General features: G+C 38.6%; 1 protein-coding gene across 6 annotated transcripts; it reads left to right on the top strand.

Moving 5' to 3' along the window:
- Window positions 1–2,639: 2,639 nt before the first annotated feature.
- LOC137735056 (putative disease resistance RPP13-like protein 1) lies at window positions 2,640–10,517 on the top strand. 6 transcript variants are annotated; one of them, XM_088697636.1, is made up of 11 exons: window positions 2,648–6,617; window positions 6,798–6,916; window positions 7,013–7,233; window positions 7,328–8,024; window positions 8,442–8,604; window positions 8,700–8,774; window positions 8,978–9,087; window positions 9,320–9,532; window positions 9,672–9,780; window positions 10,166–10,299; window positions 10,422–10,517. In XM_088697636.1, the coding sequence occupies exon 1, from the start codon at window positions 2,732–2,734 to the stop codon at window positions 6,596–6,598; it is 3,867 nt and encodes a 1,288-aa protein (XP_088553762.1). In that variant the 5' UTR covers window positions 2,648–2,731; the 3' UTR covers window positions 6,599–6,617; window positions 6,798–6,916; window positions 7,013–7,233; window positions 7,328–8,024; window positions 8,442–8,604; window positions 8,700–8,774; window positions 8,978–9,087; window positions 9,320–9,532; window positions 9,672–9,780; window positions 10,166–10,299; window positions 10,422–10,517. The 6 variants fall into 6 exon arrangements, with proteins under 6 accessions (XP_088553761.1, XP_088553763.1, XP_088553762.1 ...); XM_088697635.1 differs by having other exon boundaries at window positions 2,640–6,617; window positions 6,798–7,233; window positions 8,700–8,769; XM_088697637.1 differs by lacking the exon at window positions 8,700–8,774 and having other exon boundaries at window positions 2,640–6,617; window positions 6,798–7,233.
- Window positions 10,518–10,548: the final 31 nt, after the last annotated feature.

The following is a 10,548-nucleotide window of genomic DNA, read 5'->3' as shown; positions in this document are numbered from 1 at the left end:
GTTTCTCTCCCTCTTTGTAGTACAGTTATGCAGAAGACATCTCCATTAACCGATAACAGATGAAATCGTTTGCTGTCGAGATTCCCGTGCAGAAGAGCGAAAATGCTATAAGTGGAGGATAGATAACAGCTCAAGACACATGGTATGAGGGTGCAGGTAAACTGTACATATGCATATGGAAAAAGTAAAAAGTCAAGGCGGGTTAGCTGTAGCTTCTCCTTCTCGCCACAACAGAAAATACTTTTGAATTGCATTAAGCTGTTAATAAATTAAGCTTAAGCTATCTTTTACTTATCAAGAATGGGTAAACTGTTTTAAATAGGAAAATTAAGTGCTTATATCGGGTAAACTGTTAATTTTACGAAGTTTTCTGGTAAATTAGGTATATAGTTTAATTCGAAGAGCTCTATTGACCTTTACTTTTGTTAAATTATATAGTTTAATTGCGTCCCCTTTTTCCAATCCCTATATATCTGCTCAACTCTTGGGTCAATTATTTGTTAGTAGGAATGTTTAATTGCTTGATCAATGATGTCGATTCAATTTGAAGAAGAAATAGGACTTTTGTTCACTAGGGATTTGAAATAGGGATTGAGACTCACATGAGTAAGATGTCCCAATTGTTCATTGATTCTTAGGTGTTGTGTCTTTTTAGTTGCTTTGTGTGGAAACTATTCATGCCTGTTGCGACAAATTTATTCAAGTCCCGCAGCAACGCGCGGACATATTTTCTCGTATCTTTCAAATTTTCATGTTTAAAATTGGGTGTTTCAAAAGTCTCAGAACATTGTTGTTTTTTGGCGTTCATTTTTTTTTCATCCATCATAATATCTATGTGGCTCAAAATTAATAGAAATTGGAGTCATCTGACAAAGAAGGTAGTAAACTCTAAAAATCATGATTCATAGATGTATGATCTTGCTATTTATTTTTAATGATATGTTTGTTGTTTGAGATTGACGCATATTACGTTGTTTGTTGTAATTATCCTTCTGAGCGTGAACACATATTTACCTTCATATGACGTGTGATACTAATTTAATTCATTTTTATTCATTTTAATATGGACAGGATGCAAAATAAGAAATCAGTAATCAATTGAAAAGGATGGGTGTACAACCAGAAGAAGGGATTTTGATGAAAGACAATGTTTTGTTGCCTGCTTGGAATCGAGTTGAAGTTCCCTCATTTTACAACAGGATGTGCTATTCATTTTTTTTTTTTTTACTTCTCACATATTTTCTTAATTTTAAGCCGTCAGATCAAATAAATTGAAAAATATCAAAAAATAGAAATTAATAAGGAATATGTAAAAAGTAAAAATTGGAGTATAGATATATACCCCTTTTACAAACCATTGACATCTCCATAACGTGATCAAATTTTCTATCTCTAGGGTGAGTGTGGCCTCTATGGCTTTAATTATTAACTGATATTTGTTTATAAATTTAATTTTTCTTAACTTTGTTTTTATAAATTTAATATATGTCAAACAATGATTAGAGACAAAAACTATACCCATTTTGTGCATAGAAGATTTTGATCTCCCCATAGACTTAGTGATAAGACTCGCAAGTGAGAGATTTTTCAGTGCGATTGGAACACGGATGATACATCATATGTCATTATACAAGTAGAGGAATACCTATATTAAAAGATTAACAACTTAAAAAAATAAATTTTTTATTTATTTATATAATAATATGCGATATACCACTCGTATTTCAAACACAAAGAAAAATTTCTCTTATTTTCATAATCCAATTGCAATCTATTAATTAACCAAGTCAATGTAATTGCCACTTGCATGCATGATTAACGTGTAGGATCCACTGAAACTCACCCACACCACACGCTGTCACTCTCACACCAACCAAATATTAGGAAATTGTCGTTGTCAGTTAAATTATGAAATCTAATAATTGTGTTCGTTTATCAATTCTTTTAACGTGTGGGATCGATCATTTTTTTAGGGATTCTAAGAATCTAACAATTATGTTCGTTTATCATACATTGTGCTCATTAAGTACTATTTATATTTAAATTTTAAATAATTTTTTATTGCACGATGTACAATGAACGGATACGATAAAAGGATAATGACTCAGCATTTGTACTTAACACTCTTGTCTGTAGCGACGGATGCGGGCATATTATAAGACCTGGCAAGGGATAGAAGGATATTGACTCAGGATTTGTCATTTTTCCTCTCTCTACATTTCTATCTCTTGGAGCCGCTGGAACTCACCAAATTATAAGACCTGGCAAGGGATGAAAAAAATAAGGAATTCCTTCCATTTATGAGTTTAACAACTTGTAATGTAACCGTCCAAGAGATATATATTGACTAACCAGATCAGTGTTCACATGGATGATGACATGATAACATAATCAACAAAAGATTACAATTTTAATCTTAATTTAATTAGGTGAACAATTTAAAGATCCTGTGATGTATCTGTCCAAGAGAAAAATTCCAACGTAATCAACATAAGATTCCAATCTTAGCCTTAATTAATTAGGTGACACCAGCCAAGGCAACTACCAGGAAATTGCCAGTCAAATAAGCCTCTATGATTAACGTGTGAGGTCCACTGAATAATTGACCAATATACATCAAGTCGTCTCTTTCCGAAACGAAATTAAGATCATAGGTAATAAGACTCTTCGTCTTCCTCACCTCAACACTTCTTTGAAGAGAAAAATAAAAAACAGAGAGAAAGAGAGAAAAATGGCAGGAGCTTTGATTGGAGAGGCTTTTCTGTCCGCTTCCATTCAGACGTTGTGCGACAAGATTGCTTCTGGGGAGTTCATGGACTTCTTACGGGGAAAAAAGCTTGACCATTCACTCTTGGAGAAACTGAAACTGACTTTTCTGGTCCTCGATGCAGTGCTCGATGATGCAGAGGAGAAGCAAATTGAGAAACCTCGTGTGAAAAAGTGGCTTGACGAGCTCAAACATGCCGTCTTCGATGCCGAGGACCTGCTGGCTGAGATCGATGCTGAAGCTTTGCAAAACAAGGTGGAAGCAGAGGAATGTCAAACCAAAACGACGTCCCAGGTGTGGAACTTTTTTTCTACTTCTCTTAATCCTTTTTATCAAGGCATGAATGGTAGGATACAAGAGTTGTTTCAAAAGGTGGAACACCTTGCGAAACAAAAAGATCTCCTTGGTCTTATAGGAGGAGGCGTTAAGGAGAAGGTTTCTCAAAAAACTCCCACAACGTCCTTTGTTGGGCATGACTTTCGTGCTTGTGGTAGGGATGGAGATAAAAAGGAGTTGAAGAGAATGTTGCTATCGGATGATGCAAGTAGCAGCCACATATCAGTAATCCCCATAGTGGGAATGGGCGGGGTCGGTAAGACAACCCTTGCTCAGCTCCTTTACAATGATAAAAATATAAAAGAGCATTTTGATGTTACAGCTTGGGCCTGTGTTTCCGAAGATTTTGATGCTATGAGGGTAACTAAAACCCTTATTGAATCAATTATCTCAAAACCTTGCCGTCTTCAAGATAGCTTGCTTCAAGTTGAACTTAGGGAACAAGTGAGGGAGAAAAAGTTCCTATTTGTGTTGGATGACCTTTGGAATGACGACTATAGTGATTGGGATCTTGTACGGGCTCCTTTTACTTATGGGGCAAGGGGAAGTAAGGTCATAGTGACAACAAGGAACAAAAGTGTCGCATCCATTGTGCATACTGGTCCTATTCACTCTTTGGAACAATTGTCGCATGAAGATTGTTGGTTGTTACTCGCAAAACATGCATTTAGAAATGAAAATCCTAGTGCGCATCCAGACTTGGAAGAAATTGGTAAGCAAATTGCACGCAAGTGCAACGGTCTTCCTTTAGCTGCAAAAGCACTTGGGGGTCTCTTAAGTTGTAATGTAGGTTACAAGGAATGGAGTCACATATTGAACAACAATCTTTGGGAGATATTGCATACTGATAAAAGTGTTCTTCCATCTTTAAGATTGAGTTATCATTATCTCCCTACTTATTTAAAACAATGCTTTGCTTATCTCTCAATTTTCCCAAAGGACTATGAATTTGAAAAGGAATATATAATTCTACTTTGGATTGCAGTGGGTTTAATTCCACAAGATGAGAGTGGTAAAGGATTGGAAGAGCTTGGTGAGAGATACTTTGATGAACTATTGTCACGATCACTACTTCAAAGATCATTAATTTGGAAATCATCAAGTTTCACAATGCATGATCTCATTAACGACTTGGCTATGTCTATGTCTGGAGAATTTTGTTTTAGGTTGGATGAGGGAGAGTCGCACAAAGTTCCTAAAAGAGTTCGGCATTTGTCATATATGAGAGGAAGATTTGATACCGGCGCAAAATTTAAGTCATTGGATGAAATTAAGCGTTTGCGAACCTTACTTCCTATGTCTTTAAGACCATACTGGAAGTGGGATAAGAGCCTATATGTGAGCATAAAGGTTCTAGAGGATTTGTTACCATCAGCAAAATGTTTACGGGTGTTGTCACTTTCAAGATATAAAAATATCACACAATTACCTGATAACATTGGTAAACACTTAAACTTGCGCTACATTGATCTCTCTTACACTGCAGTTAAAAAGTTACCAGATACGATGTGTACTCTCTACAATTTGCAAACTCTATTGTTGGTCGGTTGTTCCTCTCTTGTTGAATTGCCTGCGGACATGAGGAAATTGATTAATTTGCGTCATCTTGATATTAGTGGAACTCGTGTAAAGGAGATGCCGGTGCAAATGGGTAGACTAAAAAGTTTGAGAACATTGACTGCTTTTGTGTTGGGGAAATCTACTGGGTCAGGTGGCATTGGAGAACTGGGGCAATTGTCCAAGCTTCGAGGAAAACTATCTATCTTGAATCTGCAAAATGTCGTCAATCCTATGGATGCCTTGGGGGCCAATTTGAAGGATAAGAAAGATCTCAACGAAGTAGAGTTGGCATGGGGTCGTGAGGAAGCAGATGATTCCATAAAAGAGAGACGAGTACTTGAAAGCCTACAGCCTTCTGTAAATCTGGTGAAGCTGACCATCAGATTTTATGGTGGAACCAGCTTTCCGGATTGGTTGGGAGACTCTTCCTTCTCCAACATACAAGTCATGCGTCTCAGTGATTGTAGTACTTGCTTCTCATTGCCACCAGTTGGGCGGTTACCCGCTCTAAGAGAGCTCTATATAAAAAGGATGAAAACTGTTGTGAGTATCGGTGTCGAGTTCTACGGGGGTAATGGAGCTTCTGTAAGTCAACCATTTCAATCCCTCAAGAAGCTAAAGTTCAAAGAGATGCCGGAGTGGGAGGAATGGCTGTCGAATCCAGGTAGAGGTCAATCTATAGACTTTCCTCGTCTTGAGGAGCTCATTTTAGAGAATTGTCCGAAGCTGAGGGGAAACTTGCCTGATCATCTTCCTTCATTGAAAAAGCTTTGGGTGTCCGACTGCGGGGTTCTACATGAAAGGGCTACCAGAACAAGATGGATACCCTGGTCTCTCATCGTTAACACGGAGTCCTTGCGACAAGCTCTTGAAGAGCTGAAGATAGTTGGATGCCCTGGTCTTTCTTCGTTACTGGAGACGGAGTCGCTGTCCTCGCTTTGGGATCTTGAGGTTCAAATTTTTAGTAGCACAGATTGCTTGCGGCCGCACTTGAGCAGTTGTCTTCGACATTTGAGTCTCGTTAACTGCGCGTCACTCTTGTCGTTCCCGAGAAATGGTCTACCCACTTCGTTGACATATCTTGGAATAGAAAATTGCAGGAGATTAGAATTCCTATCTCATGAGATGATGGCCAAATTGACATCCCTTCGACATTTGTATTTGGAGCACAGCTGTCATTCGCTGAGGTCCTTCCCGCTGGGCGTTTTCCCCAAACTTTCATATCTTCATATCAGGGGCAGTAAAAATCTAGAATCCCTTGCCATTGGAGAAGGAGCTGATGATGAAAATCTCACTCATCTCGACCATCTCTTTATTGGTAATTGTCCAAATCTGGTCTCTTTTCCCCACGGGGGATTGCCCACTCCCAAACTGGCTCGATTTATGGTCCAGGGATGCGAGAATTTGAAGTTATTGCCCGACCGAATACACACCCTCACCGCCCTTCGAGAGTTGCAGATATACGATCTTCCAAATGTTGAGTCATTTGCAGAAGGGGGTTTGCCTCCCAACCTACAATCATTTGTAATCAGGGTTTTTGAGAAACTGAGGCCTTCAGTGGAGTACTGGGGTTTGCAACGACTTGTCTCCCTTCGAACATTTCGGATCGAGAGCAGCGAGGATCTGTTGGAGACGGTGCTCAAGGAACAGCTGCTCCCTACCACTCTTCACACTCTCCAAATCCGTGGAATGACAAATCTGAAATCTTTGGAGGGAAAGGGACTTCAACACCTCACTTTTCTTCAAGAGCTCGAAATTAGAAGATGTGATAGTCTCGAATTCCTGCCAAAAGAGGGTTTGCCGGCATCGCTCTCGTTTCTGAGCATCGAAGAGTGTTCTTCCCTGGAGACGAGGTGTCAGAAGAAGACGGGACAAGAGTGGAGCAAGATAGCTCACATTCCTTTCATCAAGATAGATGATCAATTCATCATTTGAGGCCTCAAGTCAAAGGCAGGTACGTGCATAGCGCCATGTTCATTCCATAGGCAATATTCAAATTCTGTAAAAGTTTCTCTTCAATTGTTAACTGTCATCTGTACTTTTACTTAGTTTAATTAATTAGTCAATCAGTCAGTTTTTAATTGTTTAATTCAACTACGCTACTCATACAAAAACATGGCCCTTTAAATTTCAGGACAATATCATCCAAGTGCAACATGTGTTTGCTTACATAAATTACTAGTTGTCGAATCGTGCCATGGCTGTTGGAGTGAGAACGGGTGACGATGACCACAGAACAAAAATGAGAGCCAGGTTTTTTTGGAGCACTGCCCTCATGCTTGCGCTTGTTGGAAGTCAGTAAATTATGTTACTTGAGCAGGAAGAGCTGATGGAAATTTGTTATGGCAGCAGAGATGGTGCTGCTGCTATGAGCAATAAGGATGTCAATGGCAAGGCAGTGAGAAAGCATCGTAAAGTCAAGGAGTGGGCCAGGAACATTGAGACTTAAGTGGTTGAATTTGGCAGCTAAAGTTGAAAGAGCCTGCCCGCAGAGTGTTTTAGTGGAGGCGTGGATGGATATGATGCCTTAAGCTTTTAAATTTCCTCTGTGATGAGGCTCTTAACACAAAGTAAGTAGAAGATACATATTATGCAAATTATAATTTTGTAATTGTCCTGTTTTCTGCATTTCAAGTTACAAGATCTTTTCGGTCTTTCCTCCAGGACACCGAGGGGATGCATTGGGGAGCAAAATGAAAGATTGACCAACGTAAAGGGGACGCGATAGCAAAAACTTCATATCGGAGCTGGGGATCGATAATATGAAGTTATTGCCCAAACATATGCACACCCGCACCACCCTTCAAAAATTGAGCACCTGGGATCTTCCAAATCTTGTGTCATTTGGTGAAAGGGGTTTTCCTCCTAACCTAGAAACATTTCATAACAGAGATTGTGAGAAACTGAGGCCTTCAGTGGAGAGCTGGGGTTTGCAACTACTTGTCTCCCTTCGAAGATTTCAGATCAGCAGCGAGGATGTGTTGAAGACGTTGCTCAAGGAACAGCTGCTTTGTACCACTCTTCACACTCTTGCAATCTCTTATCTATCAAGTCTGAAATCTTTTGACAGAAATGGACTGCAACACCTCACTTCTCTTCAAAAGCTATATAATGGAAGGTGTGATAGTCTCGACTTCCTGCCAAAACAGGGTTTTCCAGCAGCTTTTTCTTTCCTGAACATCACCAGAGGCCCCTCTCTGAAGAAGAGGTATGAGAACAAGAAGGGAAAAGAATGGAGAAAGATAGCTCATATTCCTTGCATAAAGATAGATGACAAAGTCATCATGATATGATCTCTCTCTCTCTCTCTCTCACACCAAAACTTTTGCTTCTCATTGCGCTCTCAACTCTCTAATGTCCGGTACTTTATCTTTTATTTGTTATATTGATTGTGTCAACTTTTCTATATAAAATCTACATAGAGATTTTTCCTTCATTTTTATAGTTATCCATTTTTAGTTGTTTCGCCATATTTTTTGTTGCACAATACACACACACACATAAATGGTGCTGGTTCATAACTTTAATGATGTAAAGCGGAGGAGTATCCTGTTTCATCCCCCTATCTACGATTTAAAGAGAGTGGGCGATCCTGTTGAATTCTTTTCAAAGTTTCAGAGTTCAATTACTAAAATAAAAGGAACAGGGCAGAGGAGTAAAATTTTTTCACATGGATCTGCAGAAATTTCTATTGAATTGTTTAGGCCCTGCATACTGCATCGCTTTCTTGTTCTGTTTTCTTTTTCCTTTAAAGAAAAATGTTTCTTGAAATTTTCAGGAGAATGTGATGGGCGTGACTTATTTATGTGCGTTCTGTGGAAATGGAAAGACATGATTATCTGAGGAAACCAAAATTACAACAAATTGTAGTCCTTGAATGCCACTCAGTGGCTCTGCCTCTGCCCATCCGGCATGAATATGATTCTCCTGCATTGGAAAAGGTAACCCCACCTGAGTATGATGGTTTTCACATGCTGGTGTGGTTTGAACATGGGGGCATGATTTTCTCATCTTTCAATTAAACTTTAATCTTCAGGTGGACACAGCACGGATGTGTTGAAGAGTGTGTGGGTTCGTTGCGTGTTGCCTCATGGCTGTGCTTGCTTGTAATGTATAGAGCTGGTTTGCATACCTGTACATTATGTTTACTAGACTAGGTGGCTTGCTGTTGTAGCAACAGATTTCATTCCATAGCCAAGATTCAGATTCTGTAAAAGTGTCTCTTCAATTGTTGACTGTCATCTATACTGTGAGTTTCTAATTGTTTAATTCAACTACGCTACCCTTTAAAAAATATGCTTCTTAATATTTCAGGACAATAGCATCCCAAAGCAACACGTGTTTGCTTAAATGAATTACTAGTCGTCGAATCGTGCTATGGCTATCTGTCATCATGAATATGATTCTCCTGCATGGGCGATGAGGTAACCCTGGATGATGTTTTTTTTTCCCTTTCTCATAGACTCATACTGATGTGATTTGAGTGTGGTAGAATTCATATTCATCTTATGATAAGGAAAAGATTCAGATTGTCAAACTTGGAATGCGTAACAACTGGAATTATTTTGAAGAAGTGCTTATTAGGTTCGACTAAGACATATGCTTGTTTTCTTAGATCACTCATTAATTTATAGTATCTTCAACTTTGAATTTAAGGTATCTTTCTGAGACAAGTTATGAAAAAGGAATGCGCTCGAGTTGACATTTGCATTCAATATCAATGAGAAGAAACAAACATTTTTTCAATTTGATGATGAATTGTAAAGATTGGATTATCTAAGGCCAATGATTTTGACGTCCATCAATTAGCTGTCCATGAATGGTTGTCCCGCAGTGTGGCATGAATATGATTCTCCTTCAATTGGATAGGTAACCCCATGAATGATGTTTTACTCATATATTGCTTTATTTTCAATACAAGCAGCATTCCTTTTCATCTTCTCTTCATGTTGCTGCCATCTTCGGGTGGGTGCTGATATGTTTTTGTACATACATATCTCTGTTGAAGTGAGAATGGGTGACGATGACCACAAAACAAAATGAGAGCCAGGTTTCTATGGAGCACCGCCCTCATGCTTGCCATCGTTGGAATTCTGTCCATTATGTTACTAGAGCAGGTGGGTGGTTGCTGCACTACACATTTCACAGGAATGATATTTCTTATGTTGAACACTGCAGATGATAAAAATTGAGTTCCATTTGACTTTTGTTTCTGAAAAGTTCATAAATAACCAACTTTTTTTTCCTTTTTAATTGAGATAAAGCGAGACGGTGTAGTCAGAGACACGCTGATTACATTCATCAGTATAAAGAAAAAGTCCACTTGTTAACTGTGACGTAATATAATGAATAGCTCATGTATAAGCTGATGCTAATTCAATCTTTTTATTAGCTGGAATTATTTAAGAAGCTGCACCAATTAGGTTTCATTTTAAGAACCATTTGTTTGTTTTCTAAGATCAATTTGATTGTTTATAATTTCACCATATTTGAATTTAGCAGTATTCATACATGTTGAGCTGGGGTATGAAAAAGAAACGCACTTGTGTTGGCATCCTATTGAAACAGATATGAGAAGAAACAGGATTTTCGCATCTTGATGTGGAAATGAAGTGGGAGAACGCATCGATCTGAAGGTAAAGCTGTCTTCTTTCACTGCATTAACTGTGCACATACCCTCCATGAATATTTGTTGGAATGTCTACATACTCTCCTTATAGAAAACGATTTTAATCTGAGATTGTGCCCATTGTCACAGCCTATGAAGTGATCCAAAGGAACTGAGAGATTACAGCATTTTGCTCTATCATTGGGGATGTTATGAGCTATCCCTTGAGTTGTATCAGGACAAAAAGGCATGTTTTCTATATGTGTGGTGACATGCG

Source organism: Pyrus communis, chromosome 7, assembly GCF_041283825.1.
Source record: "Pyrus communis isolate YQ-2024b chromosome 7, ASM4128382v1, whole genome shotgun sequence".
NCBI lineage: Eukaryota > Viridiplantae > Streptophyta > Magnoliopsida > Rosales > Rosaceae > Pyrus > Pyrus communis.
This window is presented reverse-complemented; position numbering and strand designations above follow the sequence as displayed.

Excerpts from the sequence above, each read along its gene's own strand:
- LOC137735056 (XM_088697640.1), top strand. The coding sequence starts at position 2,732 with ATGGCAGGAGCTTTGATTGGAGAGGCTTTTCTGTCCGCTTCCATTCAG. Across the intron at positions 6,478-7,733 it reads GGTTTGCCGGCATCGCTCTC|AAATGGACTGCAACACCTCA; the intron begins GTTTCTGAGCAT and ends ATCTTTTGACAG.